This window comes from Etheostoma cragini, chromosome 16, assembly GCF_013103735.1.
Source record: "Etheostoma cragini isolate CJK2018 chromosome 16, CSU_Ecrag_1.0, whole genome shotgun sequence".
In the NCBI taxonomy this organism is placed as follows: Eukaryota; Metazoa; Chordata; class Actinopteri; order Perciformes; family Percidae; genus Etheostoma; species Etheostoma cragini.
The window spans coordinates 21,356,554-21,374,667 of record NC_048422.1 but is presented as its reverse complement, the minus strand read 5'-3'; the positions used below and the strand labels follow the sequence as shown (position 1 = coordinate 21,374,667).

The following is an 18,114-nucleotide window of genomic DNA, read 5'->3' as shown; positions in this document are numbered from 1 at the left end:
GAGAGAAAGAGATACTATGATACTGTTATCTGTATGAGACATGTGCCTGAAACCTGTTGGCCACACCTGAACTTTGTTGTATGTTTGACTAGGTCTTGTGATTATATATGTGTGTGTAAAAAGAAATAAAGCGTTTCAGGGTTTGCGTTTTGCCCGCCTGCCTGGCTGCCCTTCAATCCATCCCAGTGCCAAAGTGCTCCCGCAGGTGCAAATTACTGACAGCTGAAAGTGACCAATGCACAGGAACATTTTAAATAGACCTAACAGGTAATAAAATGTTTAAACAGCCACAGCCGGTACTGGGTCTCTAGGCCAGCCAACGGTTTTTAACTAGCACTGTAAAAACAGAACTGTGCCACGCCATGCCCTGCACTCACACACGCCACCGGACTAGCTTCATCTATGCAGACAACCACTGCACCAGCCATGAAAACCGTCTTAGTGCAATTCTGTGTTTTACATATACTTACTTACTAATAACTGATCATGTTAAATGAAATTTCACCAGTTATCATCTTGATCTACTTAGTTAAAAACATTTTTAATTCAGCTAAATTCCATAGCCTACTCTATCACACACCAAACTGTACTCTGTATCCAACACATTTCTATGAATTCCTTGTACCATTTCATGAACTGTAAAAGGTTATTTGGTTGTTTCTAAAGGTAAACCTTTAGAAACAGTGTAGGCCTTAATCCAACAATTCCACTGTTTTGTAACAAAGATTATCTGGAAATGTGTTTCAGCTATAATACTTGACCAGAATGACCAGTACATGACAAAGTAGTCTCAACTTGCCCTACAATGTCAGAATTTCACAGTAACCGTGTACCAAAAGGCCCTCTACAACTGCAGCCACTGCAACTCTCAACACCTTTCTTCAAGCTATTTATAGTTCAGGTCTGACTGTGTTCAGTTCATGCTTTGCAGTGTTTCAGTCATCCAGGACAGACATGTTCTTCATCCACCAATAAATGCTAAAAATACCAAACAGCAGCAATGCTAAACAGTCTTGCATTTCTTTATTAAATCCACAATATTCTACCATGAGCAATAGACCAACAGCTTTTAAAACCTTTTGGATGATAGAAGTAAAAAATGTTTAACTACCTGGAGCTGACTGACTTTCACTGCATTCACTGGTCACCAGAACCTCGATGATCTTGATGTGAGCATCCAAGCTGGGTTCACAACTGCGGGGCATAAAAAAGAAATAGAGCAAGTTAGATAAAGTTTGTGTTTTATAGCGAGTCACTGCTGCTCTGGTTGCTCTGTGTTGGTTTTAATCTGATGGTAATTCAGGCTTAGCTACTTTAATTGCGCAGCACAGCTGGTAAATAGAAAAGCTCCAAACCTATGTCTGTCTGCAGCTAGAAAGCCCTGAGTGCCTAACAGACTGCGTGCTGACAGCGAGTAGATGTGTAAGCCTGAATGTGAGTGTCGGCAAGTGTACATGCTTGAAAGTCTGTGTCTCAGTGTTGCAAGACTGAGCCTGCACACTTGTCTGTCTCCTGCCTGGGTGTCTAGCTTTGACATGATCCGGCTGCTCTCACACCCACCTGGTGGCCTGTTGTCTGAACAACACAGGACTGAAGATCTCACCCAGGCTTCTGGCACTGAGCAGGTTCTTGGAGCTGTTTTGGCACACTCTAGAGAAATGTCTTAGCAGACAGTGGAGGCTAAGCCAGTATTGAGGAGGCAGGCTCGGGGAGCTGGCGATGCAACGTAGCAGCTGGGCACATTCCTCAGGATTCACCACCTCTGTTGAAACAGATGAGAATGACCGAGAGGTCAGCAAGACAAATGTGAAAAACTGATCCTGCCAGAGACGAAGAGGAGTGTAAAACAAAAGATGTTTTTTAAACGACGACGAGATGGAAAGAAAGTACCATGTGCAGTTAGGTTAGGAAACCGCACAGATTGTGTGGTTGACAATGAGCGTAAGGTACACTGACAAGTGATTGGCTGCTTAAAGATGCTTGAGATAAACCTTCAGGCCTGTTTTAGTTCCTATTAACCACATACATCCTGTTTCTGGCCATGTGACGGCAAGAGAATGCAGCGCTACAGAACATTGTGTGGTGTGAGAAGTTTGTCTGTGCTTGCAACAGAGAAACTAAGTTAAGTGAAAGTGACAAGATACACTAATTATATACTTTGTGCTTACAGCGAAAAAGGCACATCAAGTCAAATATAAAAGTCTTCTTTTTGGGACAAAGGAAATTGACATGTTCATGTGTTTATTTCTGTTCAAAGTACTGAATGTTCAATAGCAGGGTACATAACGTCAACACTTCTGTTTTACTGTACAGTAAAGAAAGTTCTCATTGTTTCCGTGTCAGGTCATCTGCTCTCACCTTTGGCAGTGTGGACCATCTGAGCATATATTGCAGGGGGGATGACGGACTGGGGAAGATCCTGCAGGTACCTGCGCAGACCATCACACAGGACGGGAAGCTCCACCTGATCCAGGTCTGGTGAGGGAGGATCTGAAGTGCAATACAATACAGAATAATGCTTAAAAACGGAAACTGCTTTGTGCGCAGTGAAATATTTAATTACATGCTAATGTTCAATCTGCAAAACTATCTGATGCATACATGTAGATGCAACCATGGCTGATACAATAAAGCCTCCAGAAACCATGGTACATCCTGTTCTTTTTACACATACTTTATATGCAGACATGCTAATCTTTTTGGTCAACTCACACTAACATCTCTGTTCGTCTCACCCATTGGAAACATACGGGCCTCACATAGGTTGATAAAAAGAAGCTACTTACCACAATCAAAATATTGTCTGACTTCAAGTCCACCACCAGCAGTAAATGTTCGATATAAAGTGGGGTTTTCCAACCCTGCAAATAATCAGTGAAACGCAAATCATTACATTTATTTACTGAGGAAACTAACAACACTTGGTTCATGTGGTTCTGTGTAACAGGTCACATATGCACAGTCAAAAGAGTCAGCGTTAGTGCAGTTGCATGTCAAGATGAAAGACTGAATGTTTCCACGGTCAAGCTCACCTTTCCTCTCAATAGCTTCCAGCAATGTAGCCAACATGGGTGGACTGGTCTCTGGAAGGGAGAACTGCTCCGTCAAGTCTAGCAGACAAAAGCCTGGAGGAGATAACAAAAGATTGTCAACCAAGGTGATTTTAAAGGAGCAAAGGGTGCTTCCAACAAATTCTTCACTCTGTCAATGTTTGGTCCTGTGATTCTTTTTCCTGACACATCAGGAATATTATGTTCATATGTAAACGATGCAGTTTTAACAGGTTCTCCAATCTGAAATAAATTACTTTGCATATCAACGATTGATTGAACGGCTGCAATTGCCTGCCGGGCCTGCGGCCTGGAACGCAACGCAGACACGCCTGGTGGCAAATACTGGTAAGTGTAATCCTAACCATGGTTTTTCCTGCATAGAGAAAGTTTTGGCGCCCCCCAAAAAGGTTTATAGCTACTGCCCAATGAAAATCAGGAGCACCAAAACTTGTGATTTTCCACAGCCTTCCTCTCATCCACAGCTGAAATTTTACACATGCAGCTGACACTGATAAGCCAGGTAAGCTGCATTGTTTGACTGGACCTGAACGTTCCCCATTAGCTAGTGCTAATGGGATCTTCGTTTGCAGAGTCTGGCTGTACTGGACTCTCCCCGATGACTATGACCAAAGCAAGGAGCTGCTGAAGGGTGCAGAGTTCTCTATGCTGGAGCTATGACTGCTATCTGTCTGCGGTAGGCTGTACCGCCGTATGATGGCATCAGTATCAGACCTGTGCAATCTATACATGAAAACCACAGTTTTCATTTCAAACAGAGCAACCGCCGCATTGGCCTAAACAATTTGTGCCATCCCACCCTTCTTTCTGCAAGCCCCACATCACGTAGTGTCACATTTTAGACTATGAAGGTTAAACTCTGCAATTAATCTGCGATTTACTTATGTGCCGACCATTGTGGTCCGTTACACTACTGTACATTCAACATCACTAATAATTTATTGATCAATATAATGTAGCCTATTTCAAAATATAAAGATCACATATCAAATTAGCTACAACAGTAGCAGTTACCTTGTGATAGTCACTCCTAAATTTTTAGTTGCAAAATATGGGGAAATTTTTGGGTCTAGTGTAGTAAAATCCAGGCCCTGGATGCGAAAGCCCCCTTAACGCATTGTATTATATTCCATCATATTTTCAATTGTTGCCTGACACCAGAATTGTTTTATTTTTATTTTCATATTGCTAAAAATTAATCAGAATGCAGGAAATGAAGTCTTTGACGATAAAAATTTCATGGGGCACAACTCACAGACCCCCCACCTAATTTGTGCCCCCCCCCCCAAAGGCCCATTCTGAGCCAGGAAAAGCCTAACCTAGACCAGCCAGCAGATTTCATTATAAAAAGCAGTTAAAAGCATGAGGGCTGACATTATTTATCATTTTCATACAACTTCACGTGATTTTCACACAATAAATGCAGTAAATATGTTCAATAATGGGAAAGTACAGAAGTGCTTTTTCTAAATGGCAAAAATAATCTGTTGTCTCATCCTTCTGGAAACAAGGGGATTTCACTTGACAGATTTATTTCTTGAGGTAAGTTTTGTAGGCCAAGTTTAACGTGCAACTTCATTTGATACAATAAGAAGTAGGAAGACCCATGATTCAGTACAGTTTAGACACGTTATATCAGCAAATTCAGGGGTGAGAAATAAAGCACAAAAATAGAAAGTAAATGAGGCCCGATAAAACAAAAATGAAATGGTCTGCTATGCGTATTCCTGTGACATTGAATGTGGCGAGGGCTGCAATATATTTGAACCAGCAAAGGTTGATTAGGTGCATGACTTACAGACTACTCAGAACTTCAAAAAGGAAGCTGGTACGAGACCATAAGACTGCGTTCAAAAGTAAAAGGTGAGTACTACAACAGAGCGATTCAAGAACAGGCGGTGCTGAGCACTCAAGTTAGGGTTTGGTGGAACTAAACAAATACCCTGTGATATGAGTTAAGCCAGATCTGGGGTTTTTCCTTCAGAACTTTGCACCCAGGTGTGGACATGAAAGGATGAAGGGGTTTGCAAGGATTTTATTTGGATTTGCAGAGGCATTTTGAAAGGGCACTTTTCTGAAAGGCTCAACTGTTCAACACCAAGTCTGCAGTTTGGAAATGCTCAGAAACTATGAATGGAAACCTTTCTACTAGCCATATTTTTCTTTCTTTCTACCTTAAAAATTATTACATTTTTTGAATCAGGCATCTACTGGTCCCACTTATGCATGCATGCTAAGTCATTACCACAACTACCCTCTTCTACCACAGAGTGTTCAATCAAGCAAATAAGGAACCACTTCATCCAAATCCACATCCTCTTTGGCCAGCGCAGCACACAGGCTGGCATGTTGCGTGTGAAGAAACTGGGCTACCAAAGTCCTTCTAACCACAGCACACACAAAACTCCATGTAGGATAACTGATCATCTGGAAGACATTATTGGAACTGCAAAGCGGGAAGGGATTTTCTCAGAAGCTGTGAACTCTGAGATGGAACGCCAGAGTTTCCCTAAATAGAGCTCGAGACAGGCGGTGCTGCCATTGCACACCTTGGAAGTGTAACCTTTCTCCCAGACAAGATATCTAACACAGCTGCCATTCTACAGACAACCTTTTTTTGAGAAACTCAATACAAAAACTGAGGTTACATTTAAACCCCCAACACACCAATGTTCATATCTACGAAAATTGACAGCAATATATATATATATATATATATAAATAATAAGCCTAGTTTTCTCAAAGATAACATATCTGTTAGTCTTTATGAAATATGGCAGTTCAGTTAACACTTTATATAACGCTGCATGTCTCCAGTAGCTTAGTGACAACCCCTATACCAAGAAGAACACTCAGTGATAAAGTTTATTTATAGAGCACTTTCCAAAATCCACATTAAAAAGTTCTTCATCAGGTTTTAAAGAAAACAAACTATCTTGTGTATAAAAACTACATACAGTGTAGGTGAGAATAGGAAAAAACTTTTTTAATAAAGAGCTGACCACAGAATTCCTGACCTGATTTCCTAGGGCAGATTGTACCAGAGCCTTGGGGCCCTTACTGCAAATATTCTTTTCCCTTTAGTTCCCAGCCGGGCCTCTGGAACAGACAAAAGACCACTGCCAGTGGATCTCCAAGTATGTACCGACATGCGGCGCGACAACGTTTTTTGTTTATTTACTCTATCTGTGGCTGGCCTCGGAGTGACACTGGCCAGCATGGAGATAGAGTTGCTTCTTGGTACTGTCAACGATGAGATAGTTTCAGCACCGATGGAATTGTATCAAGTAGCAGACAAAATATGGCAGAAATGTTTGGCGCTATCAATGATGATTTATGAGAGGCCTTGGCATGAGATCAAGCTGTCATCATGTTCCTACTGGCCAGAGCCAATAACCATGGAAACGCATACAAATATACACATATATAATTAGAAATGTTTGCTAAATTCATTTTAGCAATGTTAATTATGCTGGCAAAAAGTAAATGGCTGATTTTAAACAAATCTTACAAACCGTTTACAAATATTGCATTCGATAAATGTATTTTCTGCAAGTACCTAAGTTAAGCAGAAACTGAGTCACTGCATTAGTAGCAGAATTGTATAACACAAACACACTAAATGATCCTTTGTATTACTGCAGTGTTACTACAGTAATCACACAATGCATTATTGTTGTCTTGCTCTGTTTAGAACAGCTATTCTACACACATAACGAGGCTCTGTTCACATTTTCAATGGAAGTTGGTTTTTGTGGCAACTTGGGAAAGGAGAGTAAGGAGACAGGGGCCCTTTTGGACGTGTCTCTACAAGCCTGCATGTTTGGCAGACCTCATGATATCCCAAAAGGTCTCAGGCAGCCAGCAGTCAGTTAGTCAACCGCAGGTTGAGGAAGTCGATGCAGCTGCCACTGGTGCTGCTGTGGTATGGGGGGTACAATCTGAAACGGTATGTCTGAACCGAACAAACTGCAGACTGTGGGCAGGACAGGCGTGGGGCAGCACCAGCACACTAAAGATAGCACACACTTTGGATGAATGTGCCTACTCAAGTAACCATGCATTTTCAGCTCATACCATTTCTTCTTGTCTGAAAAAGGTTGAGCTGAGTCATGGCAGTAAAAAATAATAAATGCATTATAATACAAAATATATTACATACATAAACCATGACAAACCAAAGCATTATTCAGAAAACAATATAGCTACAAAAAACAGAGCTTTTTCATTAACACATTTCCAAGTGAAGCTCTAACATGCTTACAACAGTATAAGTCAATAATAGATACAGCTTTGAGCTTAAGTAAAAAAAGGGCAGGCAATGTCTCCTCCTGCAGGGTGGAAGATGCAGTGCAAAAAAAGTCAGAGCCAATGAGGAGACTGTTGCTACAGCCTGACAATTAACCCTATAAAGAGTAGCTCACCAATGAATCACAACAACCACACAAATAGCCCCAGTTCCCCAGCATGCAATCAACTATGAAGAAGTATAATATCAGGCCACATTCGTATGCCAGGTAATTACTACTCAAAGAGCACACATTTAATGCCTGAAATATGACAGAGACGTGTGTCACATTCAGAGTTAAGACACACAGTATATCTGGGCATTTTCAAGTTGTAACATCTTGGTCGTGCACTTCTGATTGTGGAACAGAAGTGAGTGATAGTTTAAAAAAAAAGTGTAACTGCAATGCGAGTTCTGCACTGAAAGGGTGTGCTTTAACGGCTCTTTTCCTGGGTGTAGCAGTCTCAGCACAGTGAGGCACCAGAGGACTCTTTAGTGAACTATCTATCTTGTTCCAAGTATTATGTAACACCACATCTCCACAGCACGAGGCTCACACACACAGTATCTAGCAGCACACGCTAGTTCGCCTGGTGTCTCTCTCTCTACCTATTCTGGGCCCCTGACTATGTGCTTCTTTCTAACATCACCTCTTGTCTTATTGCACCATATCTTCAAGTCCATCAGACTGTCTGTCTCTCTGTCTCTCTCTTTCTTGATCCTGCTAGCAGACTTTTTTTTACTATAGTAAAGAAGATTTGCCAATTTAGACTTTAGTCCCTACACAAAAATCAAGTAATGAAACCATTATTCACGCTTACGCACGCACACACACAAGTTTGAAAAAAAAAAAAAAAAAAAAGAACGAAAGAAAGCGATTGCATTAGTTATCCTTTCTATTTCACATCAAGGAAAAGCAATTATATTATAAAATTAACGTTTGGCATTCATGATATTCCCCTGGTGCTGGCTAAAATCTCTTTAAGGGGCACCAAATATATAAAAAATATAAACCCTGAATAAATACCGGTAATAACTTCATAATGCTAACCATTAAACCTCAATTGGACTTTAGCAGTCTTCTCTATAATATAAAATAATAAAATATTTAGAGCAGTTGTGGGAGGATGCGTCACTATTTTGCAGGAAAACCTGACATAGATACTCAAAGTAGCTTAGCGTAGGTCAGTTGCGATAAGGTTAAAAGGTGGTCTAAATCTATATCTGGACATGAATTTCAGGTAGCGCTGTAACAATTAGCTGATTAACTGGTTAGTCAATCAACAAAAAATTATAGAGAAGGATGAGTCTGTTATTATTAGGGATGGAAAGTGGGCGTGTTGATGAATTGCAGAGTATAATGTTTCAACATGCATTCATTAAAGTGAATTTGACTGGCAAGAGTCAAAGGCCTTTCTACATTACACAATCAAAAGAAAGTGTTGTTTTGGATCTATCTTACAATTCTCACATAGCCCCAGACCACTGCCTTTAAATTGTACAAAAGAAATTAAGTAAAAGAAATTGTACAAAAGAAATTAAGAAATTAAGTATTTCCAAAAATATATCTGATCAACTGTTACTGTTATTTGAAATACTGGCAGTGACATAACGTTACTCGTAAGACAGAGAGCACGGATTGAAGCTTTGTGATCTGAGTCATGACGAGCAAGCAAGAAAGTGCTTGCTCGAACATGCCGGGTGTTTTTACTCAAACACCCCGCTTGCAGAAGCCACCAACTTGGAAATGGAGTGCTGAACGCTTCCCACTCCACCCTTTTCCTCCATCCATGTTTTTTGACTCCTTTCTCAGCTAAAGCAGTGTCTTTGCCAGATTTTTATAATCTTTGGTTCCATTTAGCAGCGTTGCCGGGTTACCACAGCGCACTCACTCGTGGCAAAGACCCGCCCTGCTTTTCCTCTGATTGGGTAGAACTCACTGGTTGGCTTCATACCATGTTGTTGATTAGTTAAACACAAAAGAAATCTATTACAGACTTCTATTTATTTAAATATTTATTTTTAATACGTCATATGCCGGAAATCCAGCACCACTCCGGATTACTTTAAGCCGTGTTCCCCTCACCACAACTAATGCCGGCAACATTACAAGCTGTTAAGCAACAAAAATGTGATAAAAATTGTTCACCTTAGTATCTAAACCTAGTAACTATAATAAACTACTTCAAAGTCAAATTTACCTATATAAGTCAAATAAGCCTCACGCCACAACTTGTACACTGTTAACAGAGTGAAACAGCAATTGCGGGGGTCCTATTCAGTGTGCAAACCATTTATTGTCCACTTGCATTGTGAACCAAGTTACTGCAATCAGCACTTAGCACAATACTGATTCATCACAAAGCTACAAATAGTCTACCGTGCAGTCTGTGCGCCAACACATTCCTGGCCCCAGCTGCCATTAACCCCATAGAGGAACATCAGAGCAAATAAAAACATACTTCTACGGTGCGGTGTTCATTCTTTCACTGCTTTGGTGATGATTTTAGAGATATGTGACTGCCCTTTCTGGGAGAAAAAACTAAATGTATACCAATCTGAAACTTAAGCCCACCTCAAGAGAGAAGCGGTTTCTTAGTTGAAAAAGATCAACAGTACTGACAGCAAGTGGTCAATACAGCACATGTCAGCATGAGTACAAGAGAGGCCCAGAGAAGAACTACATTATTTCAATCTCCAGCTATGCAGAGTACTCGCCCTGCAACTTTCTCCTTTTGTTCTCTTCCATCCAGTATCCTTTTAGAAAATGTCCAACCACTACATCAACCCAAGTGTTCCATATAGTAAGTCTACTGCAAATATATATAATCATAAAATTCCCATTTTGTATTGTAACTATTCAAAATTTGAATCGTATAATGCAGTCAGGAAAGGGGGCTTTTGCATCTTACAACAAAGCCCAGGTATTTGGATTAGTACGAACAGGGCACCACTGCATCTTTCTCCCTAAGAAGCATTTTTTGCTCCTTAGTTGAAAAATGTAGGAAAGACTTACATAAGGTAACAGCTATTACTGTTGTAGCTATTTTTACAAACATTATGAAGTGTAACGTTTGCTATTTTGAAATATTGACAAATAAATAGTGTGAGACGTAGAGTAACAGACTGCCCCTACAGTTTGGCATGCATGAGCGAGCTGTTGTCTCTGAAGCATATAGTCAAGGCAATGCCGCTAAAGTACTCAAAACTTTGACTTTCATGCATAGGCTACTCCCATATGGCTTGCGCCAGGTGTTAAAAGGAACTGTACCAAAACACGGGGGAAAGGATATAACGCGAAATACTAGTGATGTCACAAGAACCGATACTATCGACACCTTCCAGTTCTAAAATGATAAAACACAGACAATGTCCATTTTTTGAAGGACAGAGGGCATTGCTAGCGACGATGCCAGTGTTAGCAGCATCGGTGCTGCGCCTCTTCCAGAACTGATGAGGGTGCCATACGCTTCAGAGTTTTCCAGTCGATACATTCAGAAGTAAAAGTTCACGAACAAGTGGCCAAAGTCACACACTTCTACTTTCGGTTCAAATCTTTTGGAAAAAGAGAATCAATGGTGATAGATTCTACCCTACCTAAAAACGGCATGTTCACTGCAAAACTTTCTCTACGAGTATAAACCCTGAATAAATACTGGTAATAACTTTATAATACTAACCCTTAAACTCCCGACCGACTCTAGTCGTCTTGTCTGCGGCGCAAAAGATCGATGCCCGCCAACGTCTTCTTCTATGTGTTAATTAGGGGATTGCAAACCAAGTGTAAGGCCCATACCACCACCTGAATTATTGTATTGGAGTGTGTAGAATTCTCAATGGCATTAATAAATCTGCACAGAAAAATAGGGTCTGTTGTATTCATGTGTGAGCGAGAGAGCAACAATAAACGACAGTATGTGGCGGTCAACATTGATTGTGTGGCGGGCCACCACAAATATATTAATTTATGGGAAACACTGTATGTTCCATGATAAAAAAACATGAGGATAAGCCAAAGACGGAGAAGAGAAGATGAAGCTTGATGGCATCAAATATTTTCTTTAACAAGACTGAGCAAGTAAGGCTGAACCTTGTGGTAGCATGTACAGTAACAACCAGTTATTCACATTTTTATCTCAAACATTTGGAGGAAGGTTCAGTGAAGATTTAACCATGTAGAGCCATCGTCTTAGCGATCTAAATATCCCACATGGTGACTGAACTTCACTATCATTACTTCACTACATTTGAGAAATTGAAAAAGCATCCCTTTTCATTTTTGTATTTCTGTCTTTGTTACTTTGATAAAACTTAGAATGAGCCCTTCTTGTAGCTTCAATTTGCTTATTTGATTGCATACAGAAATGCACGATAGATTCTGTGTGTTTCAATCTCCGAGCTCCTTCCTCTTGGCGGGCATTAACATGTGTATATTCTCTCAACTGAGAGGCCGAGAATAGGAGCAACACTATAATGTTTTAAAAAAAATGGTTTAGAGCTGAAATGAGGCGGAACAGTTTCCCTGCACCGTCCTCTTTTCTTTTTCCCTCACCCTTTCCACATCTGCTGCACTCATGTAAACCCCTGTGGCTCAGAGAGGAGAGGCCCCTCCATTCTTCACTTCTTCTCCCCCTACCAGGGCTGACTGTAGGAACTATCAAAACATTAAGAAAAGGAGGAGGAGGAAGGGAGTGAGATCCCCTAGTGGCGGGCAATAAATCACCAACACTCTGGGAGCAAAAAGAGCCCTTCCTCTATCGCAGAGCCCCTCTTCAAAGCCCCCAGAGCATGCACAACCTGAGTCCCTCCCCATGACTCCCCCTTGCACCACAAGCCTGCAGCCCCTATTCAGTCCTGATCCCTTTTCAAATCATTCTTTACACAGACCCTTTAGCAAGCACAGGGGCTCTCTCTCTCTCTCTCTCTCTCTCCCTCACCCAACTTCAGGGCCCCTTCTCTCTCCCCCTTCTCTCTGTGTCTTCCACAGCCCAGGACACAGGGAGATTTCTTCTCCCGGTGCTACATTCACACTCGCTCCAGGCTCAGCACTGCCACTCAACCACAACACAGCCATTCTACACATGCCCCCATCATACAGCTCCTCGCTCACCCTGCAAACCACAGCAAAGAATTTCACAATCGTACCACAAAGGGCTGAAACTAGAAACTTGGCAGCTACAGCTGCTCTTTAAGTGAGCAGAAAGCCTTAAGCACACATTGGTGCAAGCTGCAATGTCTTAAAAAAGATGCAAGTTTTAATTGCAGCTCATAGTTGTGGTCTCAGCAGATTTCGTACGCAACCATCTTGAAATTCAGGGAACTTGAATGAAACATGGAAATAACATCTTACTTCATGTCACTTGCTAGTAATATAAAACTACAAACTTACAATACAGTAAGCCAATAATGTTACTGCTTCTCGATGCCACGTAAATTAAAGCACTTAAAATAAAAGCTTGATTTCATCTCTTTGTATCTGCTTAACTGTAAACAAAAATGTGGTTACACTGCTCGCCCAGATACATCAGAAAGTGTTTTTATTTACACAATGTTTATTATTTAAATCATGTAAATAGGTATGTATAAATTAGGCACTGTGGGTTTAGGAGAAGTTATCTTTTTTGAGCTGAAGTCCAGTACTCCTGAAATGTTAAACAAGTAAACGAAGAAATTGATAACCAGCCAACAATCTAAAAAGTAAATAAGATAGCTTTGAGGATGCGGGAATTTTTTTCCAGTTTTGATTGAGCTAGCTTAACTGTTCCCCCCAGGCTTTCAGAGCAATTGGCCTTAATTACCAGTAAGTGATCTAATCATCTTTCTCAACAACATTGATAAGGGAATACATTCCCTTAAAATGTGTCTTTGTGGAGAAACACAGAGGATATCCACTGGATAGCTAGTGAACTATAGCCTGGATAAACGTTAGCATTGTCTTCTAGGACTGAGCTTGGTTCACATCCAGTGCAGCTGTAAAGCTGAGGGCACAGCCCCTTGTTGGCAAATACTGTAACTGTTCTGCAAAATCAGCATCTTTCTCACACTTTATTAATCGGAATCCAAATGTGTGAGTTGCTTAATTAATAATTAATCAATCAATCAACATCATCAGGGTGTCAGTGGAAAACTGGAAGCCAGAGATGCATTCCACGTGATAAAAACTCTCTTTGACAACTGAGAATACTCCATTCGCTGATCAAGGCCGCAATATGCAGCTGAAAAGCTCTTGAAAAAACTCTAATTTATCAGCAGTGTCAAGAACTAAAGAAGTGTTGTTTAACTTCAGCTAGCAGGTTATCTTTACTCAACCAATAAATTGACACACACTGAAAGCTGAAATGTTTCAAATCCATATGAAATCATGGTATCAGATGAAGGTTAAGGTTGTTAGCATTTCTTGAGGAAGTTGTGTATGTATCAAATTTTCAGCAGTTGAGTGCACGGACAATAACCCCGACATTAACACTGTAGCAGCGCATTACTACACGTTTCAAAGTAGTGACCGGCGTGTTTGGATGGGTAAAAAATGTTGGGGGAAAAATTGGTTACTTATTGACTAGTACACAACATAATTGCTCCAAGCCCTACAACACACGTATCTAGTCACTGACACATCCTGGAGTGAGCCAGGAGCAAGGATTGAGGAGGAGCTATGAGCGAGGATGCACGAGAGCATTCTTCCCGTAAGCAGTTAGTAACGCCGCCTTGACAGTTGACAATTTAAGGTGACATTTCAGAGTAAAGAATGTTGCATCTCTCTAAAAGCACATTTCTTCGTGTTGTCTCTCCCATGCTCTACTAGTTATTCAGTTGTGGCTGTGGAATGGTGTTAAACTCACCTTGCTCTGAGTCCGAGTCCGCCTCCGCCATGTAGACACCTGGAGCTACAGGTAAGGGTCGGAGGGGCCTAGGCTTGGGTGTTGGGGGAGAGATCCACTTCTTTCCAATGTACTCAACATATGTCCCAGGGAAGTCCCCCTTTTCCTGAGTGGTTTCATTGAAGCCTGGCAGCCAGCCAATCTCATCTGGCCTCTGTTCCAGCCCATCAGTGTACCCAAGAGCCACCAGAGCTCCTTTGCTTACCAACAATATATCCCCCACATGCAGATTAATGTCCTCCTCCCTCTCCTTCTTGTAGTCGTAAAGAGCCCTGTACTGATATCCTTCAGCATTCATTTTGATCACTTTGTGGCAAGGAGGTCTTTTGGAGATTCAATCAGCAAAGTTTTCAGGTTTCTCTGAGTATGTGTTTAGTCCAGGTACACATTTGCTACGTCAAATACCTGTATGGGTAAACGTCTGCCGTCCTCTGGAGACAACACTTTCTAGCTTGTGTTCATTCTTTCACAATTCCTCTGTCTTCCGAATAATTCACAGTTCTTCTGGTGTGTTCCCTCACATTATGTACCCATCAGCAAATGATCTGCAGCTGCGATCTTGAGAAAGATATCCAGACCTGTAAGACGAGAGCAGAGGTCATTAACAACACATTGCATAAGATAATTATGGCATAACTCACACTCAAGAAATCTCTAAACAATTACAAATAAGATCATATATAAAATTATGAGTGATATATCTGCAGAAAAGCCATTGTGGATGTTTTAATTTATGGAAAGTATTTATATTTACAGTGAGAATACTCAGCCTACTAAATACTTGAAATAACACCAGCATACAAACATTTTCCTATAGTATTTAAGCACGTCAAAGTCTATTATAACTTCATACCTTTGCAACTATACTATTTCACATGGTAAGTTGGTGGCAGATCACATTTCCATTGTAGAATATTTACATCATTAATGAACTGTAACATCAAGTAATTTTTTTAAATATTTAGTTTTTCATCATTTTAAAAGTACAATATGTTATTTTCAATTGCTGGGGGTCTTTCAATCAAAAAGTTCAATCATAACATTGAGAAATTTGGGGGTTATAGTTTTAATTGTTAAACACTATCACCAATTAGAATACATCTGTTCTCGGACGAGTTGACCCATTCAAGTTTACTCACGTTCTGTTTAGTCATGTCAGTCTAGTAACATAGCTGCAGTTTCCCCAACATAATTACATTTTTCTTGATTTGAAAGCTGATTAAAGCTAACATTAGTCAGCAGCTAAAACCACAACATAACAATATATTTCACTCGTCAATGTCACCTTTTGGATGTTTTCAACACCAGGGCGAAAGGGGGTTTGTTGTTGTTGATCAACAATGCTGAGAGACGGGTGTGGGTGCTGGGGGAATATTTAGTCTGGATGTCCGATGTTGTGCAGCAGCAGAACATCTCCCAGCTACCCTTTCCTTTTTTCTAATCTAAACTAGTCATTTTGGTGCCAAACACCCCTTTGTCGGGTTAATTTAGCTAACTGTCATCTGGGACAGGTCTACTTTCTGTCCCCAGAATCAGAACTAAACAGGGTGAAGCAGCTTTCAGTTTCTATGCTCCCCATATCTGGAATAAACTCCCAGAAACCTGTAGATCCGCTGCTACTCTCAGTTCTTTTAAATCAAGGCTGAAGACCTTCCTTTTTGATGCTGCCTTTCTTTAAATTAATGCTCATTTCTTTCTTATGCTGCACTGTAACTTTTATTCTGGTGTTTTATGTGTCCTAATGTTTCTATTTTGTTTTCAACTGTATATTCATGTGTCTTATTGATTTTTAATGCTTATGACTTTTAACTGTTTGTACTTGTGTTTTATCTGTTTTAATGATTTTGTGTAAAGCACTTTGAATTGCCCTGTTGCTGAAATGTGCTATACAAATAAAGCTGCCTTGCCTTGCCTTGCCTAACTGTAAAGACACCTTAACGCGAAGGGAAAAGATTTTGGGAGGGAGGAGATTTTTGGCATTAACACTGGTAACTCTAACCGAGACAAATCATTACAGATGGCCGCTGTTGTGACTCAAGTGACTGGGTCTGATATGGTCTGTTTCCCTGCGGTTCACTAAACTGCCATTAGCGTTGTACACATGTTTTCCTGCGTTTTAGCCAGCATCTAAGGAATATCAACAGCACCAAAACATTGTTGTCATTTTCAGCAGTCGACCCCCCTCTCATCCACAGTTTATATAATGTACACATCTGGCTGGTGCTGATAAGGCAGCTAAACCGCAATGTTTTTGAATGGACCTGAACGCTCCGCTGTGATGCTAATGGGACAACCGCTTTCACAGAGAGAGACTGGCTGTATCGGACTATCCTGATGACCCTGCTGTCCTGAGGACCGGCGGAGCAGCAAGGTGAATCTCAGCCCCCCGCCAAAGCTCTGACTGGGGGTTAAAGGTGATATTGAAGCCGGCTCTGGGTCTGATATAGTGGTATCAGTATTTAATTGAGAGTTTTATAATGAGTTAAAAAACGCTTGCAGTCACCTCAAATAGTAGTTTACTTCCGTGTTTTGGTACAGTTGGTTTTCAGACGTGATGGAAACCGTACTCAAGACCATCTTTCCTGCCACTTTGGCTGTTAGACAATGAGAATTGAGTGATTCAGACATTATTGAAAGTGCAATGAAAATTGTCAAAAGTCCAATAAGTACTTTTTCAAACTGTGTGATTGTGTGTCCAGCCCAGCCTTTATGCTGGATGCAATGTCCACGAGTAGGCTCCTAGAGACACAGCAAAAACAAATTTCACCTTTATGAGGTAAAAAGTGACAGTGGCGAGTGGTCAGAAAAGTTAACTTCAGGCCCTGCCCGGTAAAGTTACAGTGTTCAAACTTATGAAACAAACTAGACTTTTGGGTCAAGAGTCACTCTGAACCGGGCCCAGGTCCCTGGTGTGAAACGAGCTTTGAGGTGTGTTTTCTTGTTTTGGTGGGTGTGTCAGAGGTAGTACCCAATCAGCGGCCAAGGGACTGTAAACCTGTGGTAATAAAAAAGTAGTGCGCTTGCACATACAGATGGTTGTTAAAGGCACCACTGTTTTGCGCGTGTGTTGAGCAGAAACAATATTTGACACATATTGTGTAGGTTAATGTAATTTCTTTTTCCTAAAATGGGTTTTATAATATTGCTATTAAAAAAATGTATCGTTCAGGTCAAAGTTCAGAATCGGAGGCACGGTATCGGTACCGAACGTTTTGAACAATACACAGCCCTAAACGTTACGTTATTGAAATAAAATGTTGACGAAGCAGGAAGGTTAGCAGTTAAATTAGCTAGCTACCTAAGTAGCTTGCTAGCATTATCGGCGAGTTAATAGCGATCTGCTATAAGTTATTAATTAAGATAAAAGTTAACAAAAAGTTGTCAATGCGCTTTGCCTTTAATAAACAGAAGCAAAAAACAGGTGGTTAAGTTGGTTTTAGAACGAAAAACTTTTAACCTAGCTAACTAACTGTTACTGTCAGGGTAACGTTAATCTCAAGTCTCAGTCAGGTAAAAGTAGCTACCTAAAAAGTTAGCATAGCTTCTTAAATTAGCACTTTTTTACGTTAAGTAACATGTGCTAGCTGAGTTAGCGAGCTTGGACTGAAGTCCATACATACCGAGTCTGCATGGATCCACAGGCGAGTCCAACGAGTCCCAAGCTTACACTTCGCTTAACTTCACAGTTGTGAAGTACTATCAAATAGATGCAACCCTAAACAATGCCTTTATCAGTACGATTGAAAACTACAATCGTCCACTTGCGTTTAAATCCGGTTTAACGAGTAGTACAAACTGTTACAAGCAACAGCTTTACGACATAACGGCACAATTCCCCTGTCCAGAACAAAATGCTCCTCCCTGAACGTCGCCTCTG

General features: G+C 40.8%; 1 protein-coding gene and 1 long non-coding RNA gene across 2 annotated transcripts in view; one reads left to right on the top strand and one right to left on the bottom strand.

Annotated features, from left to right (window-relative positions):
* LOC117959816 overlaps positions 1–2,646 on the top strand; it is a 23,574-nt gene extending 20,928 nt beyond the window's left edge. Inside the window, exon 2 of the long non-coding RNA XR_004660008.1 lies at positions 2,344–2,646. This is a non-coding gene — a long non-coding RNA (uncharacterized LOC117959816). The remainder of the gene's footprint in view (positions 1–2,343) is intronic.
* The window catches only part of pik3r1 (phosphoinositide-3-kinase, regulatory subunit 1 (alpha)), a 26,177-nt gene extending 8,063 nt beyond the window's left edge, over positions 1–18,114 (bottom strand). Inside the window, exons 1-7 of the mRNA XM_034897122.1 lie at positions 17,858–18,114; positions 14,199–14,815; positions 3,033–3,125; positions 2,787–2,861; positions 2,359–2,490; positions 1,561–1,762; positions 1,112–1,194 (exon numbers count right to left, since the gene is read on the bottom strand). Of these exons, the coding sequence (XP_034753013.1) occupies positions 1,112–1,194; positions 1,561–1,762; positions 2,359–2,490; positions 2,787–2,861; positions 3,033–3,125; positions 14,199–14,535 (922 nt within the window). The 5' untranslated portion in view covers positions 14,536–14,815; positions 17,858–18,114. The remainder of the gene's footprint in view (positions 1–1,111; positions 1,195–1,560; positions 1,763–2,358; positions 2,491–2,786; positions 2,862–3,032; positions 3,126–14,198; positions 14,816–17,857) is intronic.